Source organism: Zophobas morio, unplaced genomic scaffold (assembly GCF_036711695.1).
Source record: "Zophobas morio isolate AGI-343-1 ecotype UQ-CSIRO unplaced genomic scaffold, CSIRO_AGI_Zmor_V1 ptg000011l, whole genome shotgun sequence".
NCBI classification, from domain to species: Eukaryota; Metazoa; Arthropoda; class Insecta; order Coleoptera; family Tenebrionidae; genus Zophobas; species Zophobas morio.
Genome location: NW_026972116.1, coordinates 20000001 through 20018351, shown reverse-complemented (window position 1 = coordinate 20018351; position 18351 = coordinate 20000001). Strand labels below are relative to the sequence as shown.

The 18351-nt window shown below is 31.1% G+C and overlaps 2 protein-coding genes across 2 annotated transcripts; one reads left to right on the top strand and one right to left on the bottom strand.

Moving 5' to 3' along the window:
* Positions 1-312: 312 nt before the first annotated feature.
* LOC135127177 (protein toll-like) lies at positions 313-3687 on the top strand. Its single transcript, XM_064053554.1, has 4 exons — positions 313-2066; positions 2122-2691; positions 2744-2905; positions 2954-3687. Exons 1-4 carry the CDS (start codon positions 684-686, stop codon positions 3662-3664), a joined length of 2826 nt encoding a protein of 941 aa, XP_063909624.1. The 5' UTR covers positions 313-683; the 3' UTR covers positions 3665-3687.
* A 7818-nt stretch (positions 3688-11505) lies between these two features.
* On the bottom strand, positions 11506-13072 carry LOC135127179 (putative odorant receptor 71a). Its single transcript, XM_064053556.1, has 6 exons — positions 12987-13072; positions 12222-12940; positions 12057-12156; positions 11904-12008; positions 11702-11857; positions 11506-11656 (listed from the first exon to the last, which is right to left on the bottom strand). Exons 1-6 carry the CDS (start codon positions 13002-13004, stop codon positions 11597-11599), a joined length of 1158 nt encoding a protein of 385 aa, XP_063909626.1. The 5' UTR covers positions 13005-13072; the 3' UTR covers positions 11506-11596.
* Positions 13073-18351: the final 5279 nt, after the last annotated feature.

The window sequence follows — 18351 nt, the reverse complement described above, 5'->3', positions numbered from 1 at the left end:
GAGTCACGTCTTTTGTCAAATAATCTCAGTTTAAACAGTTTTAAAATGTCATGGATATCTTGACACATTGCATAATGATTTTAAATGTAAATACTAAAACGTGCATAACGCACTATAAAAAAATGCTTATATCATACTTTCACACGACTCAAACAGAACAATAAATTAACAGTAGTTAACCACAAGAAAAACTAAAACATTAGAAACAAAAGACTTCTTATCAGAGTGGTTACCTTATCACGATTTTCGCGGAAGCACGTTGTCATACGTTTAATTTAATCACAGTTAGTTGTTTTAATATCTCAAGAAGAATTAGTTATTCAAATTAATGCATAACAAGTTTATAGTGAGTAATCGGAATTGTCTTTTTTATTTAAAGTTGATTTTTAAAATTATTTCTCTCGTGTAACACCGGTAATAAAAAAAGAATCGCGCCAGTTAATCAGACATTGGCTTTCCCTAATGGTTTTCTCTGGAAACGTATAGAGGGGAGGGCTCTATTTAAACACATGTTTATAGATTTTTCAAGATTGTTTGTTTCAAAACTCTCGATGTTTATGCAGATAATACTTGCTGATAGTGTGTGATACTGGTGTGAACTTTCACTCGAAAAATAATAATAAATCTCAGAAACATGAAAGATCAAACGCTTAGTCACATTTAAACCACACGCATCTCTGAAAATGAACATCTCTTGGAGTTTGCTTCTGCTGCTAGTTTATTTTGACGTGTCAGTGTCTATTATAATGCAGTGTAACCCTGAATTGAATCCAAACTGTGAGTGTTTTCCCATCGAACAAGGAATAAGCTTCCAGTGTCCTCCGTTTTCGAGTACGCTAGAACGCAACGGAAAATTCTCAGTTACAATTACAAATACAAAATTGTTAATCTCCTGCCACGAAAACACGACATTTCCAAATTTTTTACCAAACGTGACGGTTGGTGAAATCGACAGACTTAAGTTCCAGGGATGTGATACGCCACCGGTGAACATCAGAACAATAATCCAACATTTTTCCTTGAAAGCAGTTAAAGTTGTAGAATTTCATAACTTTGTGATCGATTTGTCAGACGACTACTTCGAAGGATTGTTTGATGTAGACAGAATTAAGCTGGCCAGTTTGAACCTTTCATTCCAGGGGTCAAAAGTTTTTTCGGAGGTGCCCAACTTGCGTAATTTGAATATGGAAATGAACACTAACTTGCGACTGAAAGAAGGCCTTTTTGACAACTTGACAGAGTTAGAATTTTTGAATCTCATGGACGACGACTTAGAGGAAATACCTAAAGATGCATTTCGCGACTTGAAAAATTTGGAACTGCTTTATCTCGGGCAAAACCATCTAAAAATAATAACAAACACCACGTTTTCTGGATTGACAAATTTGAGAAAACTAGGTCTTGCAAACAATCAGATTGAAAGTGTTCCTAGTCAAGCTTTCGAAGATCTCATCAACTTAAAATTTCTCGATTTATCTTACAATAAACTTACGGAGCTGCCTGCTTCCGTCTTCGAAAATTTGAAGAAATTGGAGACGCTTAACTTAACAGCAAATCTCGGTTTAAAACTGTCGGGTTATCGATTTGCCAATATAACTTTACTAAAGACTGCCAATTTGGCCAGATGTAGATTGGAATTCTTGCCTGAAAATCTTTTCCAATATTTGGTAAACTTGGAAGACTTGAATTTATCTGGTAACAGGTTTAAGTTTGTCCCGATGTTGAATCTATCGAGTTTGAAGGTTCTAAACATGGACGACAATCTAATCAGTTGGGTCAATAAAAGTGCGCTGGTCTATCTGACATCGCTAGAAAAAATTGACTTGTCTAGAAATCAGATTCGAAAAGTTTTTGGTTCTTTTTCTAACGATACTTTGAAGAAGATTTACATGTCTGAGAACAAATATTGTAAATCAGTGACAAACATTCTTCAAGGTACCACAAAAGTTGAAACTCTAGATCTTAGTTTTAACTGTGTGACACAAGTGGATGACATCTTCACGAAAAATAACACCAGAAGTCTGAAAACTTTGAACTTGAGTTACAACAATATCACCACGTTTCAAGTTCGTATTCACCAAACAAATCGTTTTCCGATTACTTATAATCAAATTGTTCTAGGTAAAGAATTTAAAGTGGACTAAACCAATAGATATCAATCTCGACCACAACAATATCTCCTTTGTACGTTTTAACAAGAACCAACTTAGACTCAGTTCCTCTACGAACGTGTCAGTTTCGTTGCTCAGCAACCCCCTCAGATGTGACTGTAACAACTACGATTTTGTTCAACACGTGCAAAAACAAAAAAAGGAACCGTCGAAACTTACGTTTTTGGAAATCGACAATTTAAAGTGTTTTGAAAATGAAAACAAAAATATATTGAGAGTATCACCGTCACTATTGACTTGTCATTTGAACACACCCAACGTTACAGAGTGCGGTTACATCTGGCGACCGTTTGATAATTCCATGGTTGTCAACTGTAGCAACAGAAATCTGACCACGTTTCCTCTAATTGATCAAGATATCATGAAGTCGTACAAGTTTAATCAAACTGAGCTACACCTGGAAAGAAATCAGCTGACAGATGGACTTTTTGGAAATGATTTTGGTTACAAAAATGTAACCAAGCTGTATCTTTCGCACAACAAAATTAAAAGTATTGACTGGTTACCACCAAAATTAGAGGTAATGATGATAATTTTTGTGAAGGAGGTGTTAAGTGGTGAATATTTTTTAGGTGTTGAATCTAGATAACAACGAGCTTAGCTACCTTAATTTTAATGTTGTAAATATTTTAAACCACTCCAACTTAGTTAGTTTTGTCTTCAGTCATAATCCATGGAAGTGCGACTGCAGTAATGCTCATTTTACCAACTTTCTGAGAAATTTCTCAAAGAAGGTACGTACGTTGTCAAACACAAGCACATTTAAAATTACAGATTTCCAGACTGATGTTCAGAAGATCCACTGCTTCAACAACCCAGAAACTCTTCTAGTCAACCTTCATCCAAACGATTTCTGCTGGCAGTGGACCAACGACTACTACTACATCATTATCCTCATAATCTTCATCCCTGTAACCCTCTGCCTCGTCCTATACCACATCAACCCCCGCAAAACTAAATTCTACCTCTACATGATCTCCGGGAGGAGATGGTTCCAACCTGACGATTTTGACCACCACAAAATTTACGACGCTTTCGTCAGTTACTCCCACAAAGACGAAGACTTCGTGACGAAAACTCTAGTTCCCACACTGGAGGGCTACCAGAAACCTTACAAACTGTGTCTGCATTATCGCAACTGGGTCCCTGGGGAACTCATCACGACGAATATTTTAAATTCGGTGCAGGATTCGCGCAGGACTGTGATCGTGCTTTCCAGGAATTTCCTGGAGAGTGTGTGGAGCAAGATGGAGTTTCGTGTTGCACATGCCCATGCCATGAGGGAGAAAAGGACTCGGCTGATTGTTATAGTGTATGGTGATGTGGATTTGGAGGAAGTGGGTGAGGAGTTGAAGACGTATATGAAGATTAACACTTATGTGAAGTGGGGTGATTCGTACTTTTGGGATAAACTGAGGTATGCTTTGCCTCGGAAGGGCAGGGCGAGTAGTGACGGTGGATATCGAAAAGCTTGTCATATTTCGTACACATGAAAAATAAATAACGTCGAATTTAAGTCTGTTCTTGTTTCTGGAAATTGAAGAACGCTCGATTGGTGGATATTTGTCCCTTCCAAAAGCTTGATGACGTCATCTCAAAACTTGATTAAGTAACTATATAACTATACTTTTTATGATATTTATATGCGTTATCATAAAAAGGGTGCAGAACAAATTTTACAGTTATCAATTATTATAAACAACTGTTATCTATATATGGTTCTTATAAATTATTGCCTATAATTCAGTTTTTCGACACAGGCTCATCGCTCACCACTCATCAGGAAAAACCAGCCCGATAATCTACTATTACTAAAGACCATAAATAGCTAACTAATAAGACGTCAGATTTCACTTACTCATTTTAAAAAATGGTTATGCATTAATTTAATTAATTTAAACAACTGATTATTACAGTGTTTTGAAGCAATTAATGCGTCTTATTTTGCGGTTAAATCGGATGAGTTTTACATATTTACATGTTTTGAAAGTATTCTTAATACGGAGGTTCTGGTAGGAAGAAACGAGTGTCCTCGATTTTGCAGTTTTTGCTTTCATTCTCTGAATACTGTAATTGAATCACAAGTACAGGTTTTCGTTTTTTTTTTTGCAGAAAAAAGTAATTGAGAGACTGTGAAAAATGCAAATTATTTGTACAAATGTACGAAATGTACGAAAAAAATGGTTTACCGTTTCCGTCTGTCTGTCGTCTGTGTCAATTTTTATTAGTCGGATAATCGCCAAAACTACTAAATAGATTGTTGACAAATTTTGTATATATATTAGAAATACGAATAATAAAAAGTGTTATTTAAATTTTATAGAATAACGTACTCCTCCATTTGTGGTTAATGAATCCGTGTTGAATTTTTACCTTAGACATCGCATCCAGACTTTTGGTAAGAAATCAAAATTGTATAACAACATTTTACAATTTAACTTGAATATGGTTTGAATCTGACAAACGTTTTAAGGTTACCGGAAGTATGGTAAATGAATTGATGTCATCTTACAATTTTGTTGAATAAATGTCATTTAAATGTTAAAAATTAATATAGTTCTGAACTTGTGGTTTATGAATTCGTGTTAAATTTTTATCCCAGACATAGAAATTTTTGGGAAAAAAATCAAAATTGTGGATTTGTCAATTTTTCGAATTTTTGATTTTTTGGCTTTCCGATTTCTCGATTATTCAATCTTCGATTTCTCAATTTTGTCGATATTCCAATTTTGGAATTTTCCAATTTTTCTATTCTTGAATTTTTTAATTTTAAAAATTTTCAAATTCTCGATTTTCTGTTTTTCGATATTGGGATTTTTCAATTTTTCAATTCTACAGTAACTCGATTCCTCAAATTTTTGATTTCTCGATTTTTTTTTTCATTTTTCGAATTCAGTTTTACGATTTTTCAGTTTTTCGACTCTTCAATTTTTCAATTTTTCAATTTTTGACGTTTCCAAATATTCAATTTTTCAATTTATCAATTTCTCAATTAATCGACTTGTTGATTTTATCATTTCTTAATTTCTCCACTTCAATGTTTCTTTTTTTCAGTTTATCAATTCTTCAATTTTTGAGTTGTTCGATTTACAGGATTTTTATTTTTCAAATTTTTGATTTTTCGATTTCGTTTCCTCGATTTTTCAATTTTTCGATGTTTCAGTTTCAGGATTTAAAAAATTTTTCATTCTTGATATTTTTCTTCGATTTTAAAATTTCTCATATTCTCGATTTTCGGTTTTTGGATTATGTATTTAATTTTTTTATTCTTCAGTGTTGGGATTTTTCAATTTTTCGATTCTGCAGTAACTTGATTCTTCAAATTTTTGATTTCTCGATTTTTTTCATTTTTCGAGATCTCAGTTTTCCGTTGTTTCAGTTTTACGATTTTTAGGTTTTCGATTCTTCAATTTTTCAATTTTTGACGTTTCCAAATATTCAATTTTTCAATTTATCAATTTCTCAATTAATCGATTTTTTGATTTTATTATTTCTTGACTTCTCCATTTCAATGTTTCTTTTTTCAGTTTTTCGATTTACAGATTTTTTATTTTTCAAATTTTCGATTTTTAGATTTCGTGTTCTCGATTTTTCAATTTTTCGATTACTCAATGTTTCAATGTTTCAGTTTCAGGATTTTTAAAATTTGTGATTCTTTAAATTTTTGTTCGATTTTAAAATTTTTCAAATTCTCAATTTTCAATTTTTGGATTATGTATTCAAATTTTTGATTCTGCAGTAACTTGATTCTTCAAATTTTTGATTTCTCGATTTTTTTTTTCATTTTTCGAGATCTCAGTTTTCCGTTGTTTCAGTTTTACGATTTTTAGGTTTTCGATTCTTCAATTTTTCAATTTTTGACGTTTCCAAATCTGCAATTTTTCGATTTATCAATTTCTCGATTAATCCATTTTTTGATTTAATCATTTCTTGATTTCTCCACTTTTCAATGTTTCGATTTTTCAGTTTTTCAATTCTTCAATTTTTCAGGTTTTTATTTATCAAATTTTCGATTTTTCGACTTCATTTTCTGTATTTTTCAATTTTTCGATTACTCATTGTTTCAATTTTCAGTTTCGGGATTTTTAATTTTTTGATTCTTCAAATATTTCTTCTGTTTTTCAATTTTTTCGACATTTCAGTTTTGGGATATTTCAGTATTCCGATTCTTCAATTTTTCAATTTTTCGATGTCCCGATTATTTACTTGTTCGATATTTAAATTTTAGATTTTTATTTTTTCTATTTTTTGATGTTTCGCTTTCTCAGTTTAAATTTTTCGATATTTTAATTTTTCAAATTTTAAAATTTTTGATTTTTCGATTTCTCGATTTTTTGATTTTTCAATTCTTCGATATTTCTGTTTTACAATTTTTCAAATTCTTAAATTTTCCATTTTCAATTTTTTGACGTTTCGATTTTTTGAGGATCTCGGTATTAGATTTTTTAGTTTTTAAAATTTTTCGGTTATTCAATTTTTCGATTTTTTAGTTTTTCGATTTTTCGATTTATCGAGATTTCGATGTTTTGGTTTTTTTGATTGTTCAGTTCCTCAATTTTTAGAATTTTCAGTTGTTCGATTTCTTTTTAATTCTAAATTTTTAAATTTTTATATTTTCGATTTCTCGATTTTTCAGCTTCTTGACTTTTCGATCTCTCGATTTGTTTTTTACTTCCCGAGCGTAAGCGAAGAAGTTTTGTAATCGAGTCTATTGGCCGATTCTCTACTTTTACGTTTCTCGACCTTTCATGACCCCTAGAGTACGGAGAAATAGGTCTCCCGTTTCCGTCTGTCTGTCTGTCTGTCCGTCTGTCCGTCTGTCCGTCTGTCCGTCTGTCTGTCTGTCCGTCTGTTTGTCCGTCTGTCCGTCTGTCTGTCAGTCTGTTTGTACGTCTGTCCGTCCGCCTTTCTGTCCGCCGTTCCGGATTTTTGTTTTCGGTCTTTTGATTTTTCGATTTTCCAATTATTCATCATTACGGTTTTTCGATTTTTCGATTTTTTGATGTTTCGATTTCTTGATTTTCATTTTCTCGATATCTCCATTTTTCAATTTTGTGAACATCAGATTTTCTCTTGCTTCTATTTTTCAGTTTTTCGAATTTTGAAATTTTTAATGTTTTATTTTTCAATTTTTCGGTTTTTTAAATTTTACATTTTTCGATTTTACGATTTCTTGATATTTCGATGTCTTAACATGTCGGTTTTTCGATTTTTAAAATTTTTTGTTTTTTAGATTTCTAGCTTTTTCAAATTCTTGACTCTTCAGTCTTTCAACGTTTCAATTTTGGTCACTTTTTAATTTCTTTTTTTTCAATTTTTGATATTTTACTTTTTTCGTTTTTTTTGAGGTTTCTATTGTTCCATCTTTGTTTTTTTCGACTTTTCAGATTTCGATCTTCGGATTTTCAATTCTTATAATTTCTCATTTCTCAATTTTTAATTTTCGATACTTCAGTGTTGGGATTTTTCAATTTTTTGATTCTGCAGTAACTCGATTCTTCAAATTTCTCCACTTCAATGTTTCTTTTTTCAGTTTTTCAATTCTTTATTTTTTCAGTTGTTCGATTTGCAGGTTGGTTTTTTTCAAATTTTCGATTTTTCGATTTCGTTTTCTCGATTTTTCAATTTTTCGATTGCTCATTGTTTCAATTTTCAGTTTCGGGATTTTTAATTTTTTGATTCTTCAAATTTTTAAATTTTTTGATCATTTCAGTTTTGAGATATTTCGGTATTCCGATTCTTCAATTTTTCAATTTTTCGATGTCCCTATTATTTACTTTTTCGATATTTAAATTTGAGATTTTTACTTTTTCTCGACCATTCATGACCCCTAGAGTACGGAGAAATAGGTCTCCCGTTACCGTACGTCTGTCCGTCTTTCCGCCTGTCTGTCTGCCGTACCGATTTTTGTTTTCGGTCTTTTGATTTTTCGATGTTCCAATTTTTCATCATTACGGTTTTTCGATTTTTTGATGTTTCGATTTCTCGATTTCCAATTTCTCGATGTCTCCATTTTTCAATTTTTTGAACTTCAGATTTTCCCTTGCTCGATTTTTCGAATTTTTACTTCTTCGATACTTCTATTTTTCAGTTTTTCGAATTTTGAAATTTTTAGTGTTTTATTTTTCAATTTTTCGGTTTTTTAAATTTTACATTTTTCGATTTTACGATTTCTTGGTATTTCGATATCTTAACATGTCGGATTTCGATTTTTAAAATTTGTAGACATTTCTTTTTTAGATGTCTAGCTTTTTCAAATTCTTGACTTTTCAGTATTTTTTAACGTTTCAATTTTGGGCACTTTTTAATTTCTTTTTTTTTCAATTTCTTCGATATTTTAATTTTTCGTTTTTTTGATATTTCGATTGTTCGATCTTCGTTTTTTTTCGACATTTCAGATTTAGATTTTCGGATTTTCAATTCTTGTAATTTCTGATTTCTCAATTTTTAATTTTCGATACTTCAGTGTTGGGATTTTTCAATTTTTTGATTTTGCAGTAACTCGATTCTTCAAATTTCTCCACTTCAATGTTTCTTTTTTTCAGTTGTTCGATTTTCAGGTTGGTTTTTTATTCTTCAAATTTTCTATTTTTCGATTTCGTTTTCTCGATTTTTCAATTTTTCGATTACTTAATGTTTCAGTTTCAGGATTTTTAAAATTTTTGATTCTTGAAGTTTTTCTTCGATTTTAAAATTTTTCAAATTCTCGATTTTCAGTTTTTAGATTATGTATTCAATTTTTCGATTCTTCAGTGTTGGGATTTTTCAAATTTTTGATTCTGCAGTAACTCGATTCTTCAAATTTTTGATTTCTCGATTTTTTTTTTCATTTTTCGATTTCACGATTTTTCAGTTTTTCGACTCTTCAACTTTTCGATTTTTAAATTTTTCAATTTTTGACGTTTCCAAATCTGCAATTTTTCGATTTATCATTTTCTCGATTTCTCCACTTTTCAATGTTTCGATTTTGCAGTTTTTCAATTCTTCAATTTTTCAGGATTTTATTTTTCAAATTTTCGATTTTTCGATTTCATTTTCTGGATTTTTCAATTTTTCGATTACTCATTGTTTCAATTTTCAGTTTCGGGATTTTTAATTTTTTGATTCTTCAAATTTTTCAATTTTTTGGTCATTTCAGTTTTGGGATATTTCAGTATTCCGATTCTTCAATTTTTCAATTTTTCGATATCCCGATTATTTACTTTTTCGATTTTTAAATTTTAGATTTTTATTTTTTCTATTTTTTGATGTTTCCATTTCTCAATTTAAATTTTTCGATATTTTAATTTTTCAATTTTTAAAATTTTTGATTTTTCGATTTCTCGATTTTTTGATTTTTCAGTTCTTCGATATTTCTATTTTACAATTTTTCAAATTCTTAAATTTTCGATTTTCAATTTTTTGACGTTTCGATTTTTTGGGATCTCGGTATTAGATTCTTCAGTTTTTAAATTTTTCGGTTTTTAAATTTTTCGATTTTTCAGTTGTTCGATTTATCGAGATTTCAATGTCTTGGTTGTTTGATTGTTCATTTTCTCAGTTTTTAGATTTTTCAGTTTTTCGATTTCTTTTTCTAAATTTTTCAATTTTTATCGTTTCGAGTTCTCGATTTTTCAACTTCTTGCCTTCGATTTCTCGATTTGTTTTTTTGTAATCGAGTCCGTCGGCCGATTCTCTACTTTTACGTTTTCTCGACCTTTCATGACCCCTAGAGTACGGAGAAATAGGTCTCCCGTTTCCGGCTGTCTGTCCGTCTATCCGTCTGTTCGTCTGTCCGTCTGTCCATCTGTCCGCCATCCCGATTTTTATTTTCGGTCTTTTGATTTTTCGATTTTCCAATTTTTCATCATTACGGTTTTTCTATTTTTCGATTTTCTAATGTTTCGATTTCTCGATTTTCAATTTCTCGATGTCTCCATTTTCAATTTTTTTGAACTTCAGATTTTTCGATTTTTCCCTTGCTCGATTTTTCGAATTTTTACTTCTTCGATACTTCTATTTTTCAGTTTTTCGAATTTTGAAATTTTAGTGTTTTATTTTTCAATTTTTCGGATTTTCAATTCTTATAATTTCTGATTTCTCAATTTATAATTTTCAGTTTTTTGGTTTTCCAGTTTTTTAAAAAAATTATTACTTATTTCTCGATTTATCGATATTTCGATGTTTCAATTTTTGGATTGTTCGATTTCGGACTGTTGGAGTATTATTTACGCCACTACTTTTGAGGGACTTGTTGCACCTCAAGGGCAAGGAAAGTTCTGTCGAAATAAACTTTGACCGGTTTTTTAAATGATTAAATCAAAAATGGTTCACCCATTTTTCATTGATTAAATTTCAAAAACGGTACACCTCGGTATTTTATTATTAGTAAGTATTACACTTCACGTGTCGGAATTGACATACATAGGCTTGATGGAATAATGTCCATCGGAATATTTTTAAATTGGAAAGCTAGTATCTGGAGGGGGTGGGTGGGAGGGGCCATTGCTTGCTTACAAAAGCCTCTAAGAAAAAATTAAACTTAGCCCCGCCCACCCACCTGTTTTCTCATCAGCCTTCGTTCTATTAGTTCCCATTTCCACTCTGCAAAAGAATATATAATTAACCCCGCCCACCCACCCGGCCTCTATTTCAGTGATTCCTTTATCTAATCTGAATGAAAGGTGGATCTTATACTGAACAGAAATAAATTCGTTAGATTGAGAACAGGGAGGGTGGGTGGGGTTAGTACCTATCAAGGTAAGACCGATTTTGGTAAAAGACATACCCTCTAAAAAAATAAAGGGTAAGTGGGCGGTGCTAGAATTTATTAAGATAAAATTGAACACTAATAAGAATTGTCACTGGAATGAAAAAGTGGTGGGTGGGTGGGGCTACTGCTTGATAATAAGACTAGGGATGACCTTGCCCTTTATCAATGCATTCAAATTTTTGAAGCAATTGTTAATCCATTTCCAGAGCCGGCTTGACCTATGAGACAAGTGAGGCAATGTCTCAGCAATGAATTTGCGCTGTATTATTATTTTTGTTATTTTAGACCGATATATTTCTGACTAATGAAATGTTTTCTTTTATATTTTAAAAATAAATAATGTTCCCTAATGCACTCATAGGAGGAAAAAGATAAAATTGGCGCTATATTTGTTTTAATGTCTAGAGGTTATCACAAATAGCAGCTTGCAAAATCACTTTTTTTATTTTTCAAAGAAACTGTGTTTATTGAACTGTACATAAGGAGCAAAATAATCTTGAACCAGTTTTTTTTTAACTATATGTAGCTGTAACAACTGTCAAAATCTAAAATATCATTTTATTCGAAAATGTTTTTCTTCGAAGAGAATTATAACAATTTTTATTTTGTTTTACTATTATTGTTGCATCAGTGTAATATAAACATCAACTACAGGAAATTAATACCAGCTACCTTAAGAGTCGTAATACAAATGTTGCAAAACCGCAAAGTACGAATACGACGAACGCAGAATCTGAAAAAAATCATTAACGAAAATTTTTCGTTTCATAAATCTTACACTCGTAAACGTCGGCAAAGACAACACAACCAATTTCCCCCCAGTCAAAGTCACAGGTTTCTTGGTCCTTTCCAAAAAAATCGCCATGCTTTGGCGCAACGACAAGTCAGATTCATACCAATTGGACGTGTAAAAAAAATTCCCAATTTCGTCACTCTACAACAATAGATTAATTCAGCACTCTTAATCAGCGGCCACTTACTGTTGTCATGACATCATGACCATACCAACAATACACCGCAACTTCAGTCATCATGCAAGATAAGTAGACGGCCAAAAAAATAAACTGCGGACCCAAAAAAGGCACCTATTGCTTAAATTTTTAAAAAGTGTGGGGATAATTTTGGCGCCTTACAATGATCATCATGAAACCAGTGAAGCAGATGACCACCACACTTGCTAAAAAAGTCAGGAATATGCCTTTAGAAAAAGTGGACTCGATTTTGTAGACAAAACTAAAATATTTAAATTAAGTAAAGAGAAAGAATAGGTAACTAATTGTGTGCATAGCTGCATATACCGGACGATTTCTTTGTGATGGTTAACACAGTCGTTGAACTTTTTTCCCACTCGGAGTTTGTCGCCTTTGTAGTCTAAATTTTTTAAATTTTCTTTCAAAATGTCAAATTCTGCAGACGCTATAGTGATTAATATCCAAGTCAGACTGTCGAAGTTGACGTTATTAGCGGCAGTGTAACAAACAGCAGTAACTTGAAAGGCAACAGTTGGATAATAATATTTGGTAGTATTATAGGGCAACCATCCCGATAAAGGCAAGCTATGTCTCTTATTAGGATCAACATAAGGCATCAAACAAGACAAAACTACCGCTAGCGAACACATTATTCGAAAAGTTAAAGCCACAGTTTTCGTAGCTTCGACTTTTCGTATCAAAATCTTGAGACGTTCCATTGGGAATTCATAAAAAACGGGTTGTGAAAGCTGATCTTCAATCTCGATTAAGCGGCGTTTGTTAAATAAAAAGTTAACCATTTTGCACATGTACGTACTGTGTGTCAAAAAAAAGAAAAGAGTTTCCGAAACTTTTGACAAATCCTGGATGTCGATCATCATTTGGATAAACATCGACAAAAACTGGCCACCGCCGACGCTAATTGAAAACAGAAATGAGGTGGTGTGAAGAAGATAAAAAACCTTGTTTTTGGTGTGGAGGGGGTAATACCCGACACACAATAAAAACGTTCTTTCTATATTTATCGCATCTAGAATATTGTAGTCCTGAAACGATGAAATTTTAATTCGAGTTGATTTAAAAAATACGTACAATTTTTGAAGATGGCATATTGTAGTGAACTGTTAACTGGAGAAGATACTTGTTTTCCACTTATACCGAGTACGTTTGAAAGTAACTAAAATTTTAAAATTGCAAGTCGCTTTTATATCAAGTCAATACAAACACAGTCGTTTTTAATATTGATGTTTATACTGATACACTGAAGTTATGCATGGATGCCATAAATATTTAGTTGCAGTTGTCAGTTCGTAAAACGATCTAATGCAATTCTTCGTTTGAAGAGCTTCGATTTTATAAGTGAAGGGATATGTGTTTTGTGGCATTTTCCGATTGTTGTGAATATTTAATCGCAGTCGGTAGGCACCTGATGACATTAAATCAACCATTTATATAACATGCTCACGCACTCTGGAAAAGGAGGGGGCGTGTCTTCTTATGCAAGAGGTGGAGCTACAACACGGCATAAATTAATAAGGAACAATGTGGTTTAACGTGACGCTTTTATGTTTATTTATTTCAAAAGTTGAACAGAAGCAATTTGTCACGATCGTTGCCACGATGCAGCTGACGGATCAGAATTTTCTGTAAATTCCAGGCATTTTCCAACAATTTTAGCGAGAAGAATGAAATACGAAGAATTGTTATTGACGTTGGTAAAAGTTGTTTCGCTGAATTACAACATAATGTGCAGAATACTCAGAAGGCTATTTCTGTATCCAGGAAAAATGTATAGTATAATAACTTACAGATTAAATTTAAAAAACCTTAGAGGGTGGACACTCTCATAAAATTTTATTGTCGGATACTGTAGATTTGAGTGGACCAGAAAAATGGCTAAAGTTTGTTTGACCACAAATTTGAAATATTCTGCCCCTGTTTATTCAATTATTTATTAAGATATTTTATTTCTGCAAAGCGCAGTGGATTTTTTAATACAATTTCTACTAATGCACCTCTTTGAAAATTTAAAATTAATCCATAAATAGCGAAAACCAGATAATCTCTCTCATACTCATTACAATTTTAACGCGTTGTAGTTTTTTTTGACAACAAAATTTAAAAAAACGGAAAAGCAGTCTGGGTGGGGTTTTTTACGCTCATTTCAATGGTGTGAAGTTTACTACAATCGGATGTATACTTTTGACAAAAACTTGGGCAGAAGTTTATATGTATTTCTCTATGCTGGAATATGCTTCAGCTCACCCTTAAAATGATGAGGAGCTTATGTATATTATGGTTACCTGGTTTCTTAACAAATTCTGTGCTAAACTCGTTTTAGATTTTAAAGTTACATAGTTAGTAAGGAATTGAATATTTTTGCTGTAAAGTACCTACATGATATCATCTGGTAAACACTGAGTCACTAATAAGTGCGCATTTCTCCAGACTTCATTATCTCATTAGTCATCAATAAAAAAAATTGAGGGTGGTGGGCGGGGCTAGTAGCTGCTAAAATAAGACGGATTTTTGCAAATAACATACCCTCTAAGAAAATGAAGAGTACAGGGTTTATCATTTAGCAAAGTCCGTCTTATCTCAGCAAGTATTGGTAAGTATAATTGATAATTCGTTGGATTTGTAAACATAAACACTCCAAGTTAAGTATGTTAGTATTGACTACGAGAGTAGTGGCTTCTGAATTTCAATCTAATTTATGTTGTGCTTGGTATTTTTCTATTTTGAGTTTTAGAATTTTCTGACTGTGGAATTGAAAAATCCAAAAAATTAAAAATCTTAAACATAAAAAATTTTAAAAAATCGAAAAAAGAAAATATCGGAAAGTGAAACATTCGCAACATGAAATGTTGAAAAACTGAGAAATCGAAAACTTGGAAAATCGAAAAACCGAGATGTGGAGAAATCGAAAATTCGAAAAATCTTAAAATTTAAATACATTTAAAAAATTGATATCGGAAAATCGAAACATCAAAAAATCATAAAATTTAAAAAGCGAAAAACTAATAAATAAAGAAAATAGAAGTCGAGAAAAATTGAAAAATCTCGAAATGTCGAAAATTGAGAAATTGAAAAACTGGAATGGGAAATCCAAGCAACACAAAATCGAAAAATGAAGAATTTAAAAAATTCAAAAAAAATTGAAGTACAAAAATTTTTAGAATCAAAAAACAGAAAAACAGAAACAGAAACAGAAAAACAATAACAATAAAAGTAGAAAAACCGAGAAATCTAAATATGTATTGAAAAATCTAAAAATCGAAAGATCACAGAAAAATGAAAAAATCCATTGATAAGTTAAGAAATCAAAAAAATCGAAATATGGAAAAATGTAGAATTATAAAAATTGAAATACATACATCAAAAAATCGTAAAATTTAAAAAGCGACGAACTAATAAATAAAAAAAATTAGAAGTCGAGAACAATTGAAAAATCTCGAAATGTCGAAAATTGAGACATCGAAAAACTGGAAAATCAAAGTCTTAAAATCGAAAGATCTAGTAATCGAAAAATTGAAAAATCATGTACTCAAAAAGAAACGAAAAATTGAAATACATATTCAAAAATTTTAAATCGGGAAATCCAAGCAACAAAAAATCGAAAAATGGAAAAATGTAGAATTTAAAAAATTGAAATACTAAAATTTCAAAAAAAGAAAATATCGAAAATTTTTAGAATCGAAAAACAGAAAAATCTATATATTAAAATTTGGTACGTCGAAAAATGGGAAAATGTGAAATTTTAAGAATCTCAAAAACTAAAAACTCAAAAAATAGAGCTCGAAAAGTAGAAAAACCGAGAAATCTAAATATGTATTGAAAAATGTAAAAATCGAAACATCACAGAAAAATGAAAAAATCCATTGATAAGTCAAGAAATGAAAAAAATCGAAATATGGAAAAATGTAGAATTACAAAAATTGAAATATGTACTAGAATTTCAAAAAAAAAGAAGAAATCAAAAAATTGAAAAATCGAGAACTCGAAAAAACGAGAAGTCGAAAAATTTTAAAAATCGAAAAATCGTAAAATTTAAGTATATTTAAAAATTTGATGTCGGGAAATCGAAACATCAAAAAATTGTAAAATTTAAAAAACGAAACACTAATAAATAAAAAAAAACTAGAAGTCGAGAAATATTGAAAAATCTCGAAATGTCGAAAATTGAGGAATCGAAAAACTGGAAAATCAAAGTCTTAAAATCGAAAGATCTAGTACTAATCGAAAAATTGAAAAATCAAGTACTCAAAAAAAAACGAAAAATTGAAATACATATTCAAAAATTTTAAATTGGGAAATCCAAGCAACAAAAAATCGAAAAATGGAAAAATGTAGAATTTAAAAGATTGAAGTACTAAAATTTCAAAAAAAGAAAAAATCGAAAATTTTTAGAATCGAAAAACAGAAAAATCTATAAATTAGAATTTGGTACGTCGATAAATGGGAAAACGTCAAATTTTAAGAATCTAAAAAACTAAAAACTCAAAAAAATAGAGATCGAAAAGTAGAAAAACCGAGAAATTTAAATATATGTATATTGAAAAATCTAAAAATCGAAAGATCACAGGAAAATGAAAAAATCCATTGATAAGTTAGGAAATCAAAAAAATCGAAATATGGAAAAATGTAGAATTACAAAAATTGAAATATGTACTAAAATTTCAAGAAAAACGAGAAGTCGAAAAATTTTAAAAATCGAAAAACCGAGTTGTCGAGAAATCGAAAAATCGTAAAATTTAAGTATGTATACAGGGTGTCTCAGAAATAAGTACATTAATTTTAATCAGTTATAGAGCTCATTGAACTCAACAACTTTTTTTAGTAGAGTTTTGTCAAGAACTTTTTAATTATCAAATTAAAAATTGTTAAAGTTATACCCCAATTAAGGTTACCCGCCCATGGATCCTCAGTCACCCATGGACACTAATAATTATTATAATTAATAATAATTTATGGTCAAAAACAGTTACTAGGATACGTATTTTCCTCATCTTGTCAATGTGACAAACATTTAGAGAGAAATTGAAAATCCTGCTCCCTAATGGCGTACGGAATTTCATCGGCCCAAATGTGGGTGTGAACACCTTCCCTCGTGTAACCGACCTCATCAGTTAATGGTATATGAGATACAAAATTTGCCTGTTCGTTTATTTTTCTATTAACCCACTCACAAAAGTTTTGCCTACGTGGTAAGTCTGTTAGTTTCAATAACTGAAATTTCTGGTCCTGAAAGGGGTACATTTGTTCTCTGAGTATCCTCCAAATACAACTCTCCGATACATCACACTAGACAGTGATACGTGCTAGTGCCCGGTCGAGCTTCGACACTCTTCAAAACAGCCTCTTCAATATTAGCAATTCTATTATTACGTAACTTACCCCGATCCTGAGGTGCAGGTTTAAAAGATCCGTACTCTCGAAAATGCTGCAACGTTCTTAAAACTGCGCACATTTGGCAGACGACGATTTGGGAGGTTTTCTGAAAAAATTCGTTGGGCGCGAGTGCCGTTTCCCCGAGCTTCACCGTACGTTAAAACGATATCGGTGCATTCCAGATTTGAAAACAAAGCCATTTCAACACATTTCGTCTATAAATTAGAAATCTGTGCCAAACAAACTTTAAAGGGACAACGTTTAATAAAAACATTGACATAAAAATGATTGTCAGTGTCAAAACGGTTGCTACGGTAGGTACCTTCTTCATTGTTGTAGTGTTGCTATTATTTAAGTTATTATTTAAGGTGAACATAGACGGCTCGTCAATATATGGGTGGGAAAATTCGAAATTCGACTTGAGTTTTCGAAAAAATGCTAGATAAAAAAGTTGTTCCGTTTCACGAGTTCTGTTACTGGTTAAAATTAATGTACTTATTTCTGAGACACCCTGTATTTAAAAATTTGATGTCGGGAAATCGAAACATAAAAAAATGGAAGTTCAAAAATCGAAAAATTGAAAAACTGAAAAATCTCAAAACTGAAATGTGGAAAACTGAAATGGAAAAATTGGAAAAACGAAAAATGGAAAACCGAGAAATCGAATATCAAAATATCCATTGATAACTTAAGAAATCGAAAACTTGAAAAATCAAGAAAACGAAAATTTTAATACATACTCAAAAATTTTAAATTGAGAAACCCAAACATCAAAAAATCGAAATATGGAAAAATGTGGAATTACAAAAATTGAAATATGTACTAAACTTTCCAAAAAAGAAATCGAAAAATGGGAAAATGTAAAATTTAAAGAATCGAAAAAACTAAAAAATAAAAAAAAGAGATCGAAAAATCGTAAAGTTGAAAAATCCAAAAATTGAGAGATTCCAAAAATTGAAATGTTAAAAATTAAGAAATCAAAAAATTGAATAACTGAAAAATCTCAAAAATGAAGTCTAAAAATCAGAAGATCACAGAAAAATTAAAAAATCCTTTGATAAATTAA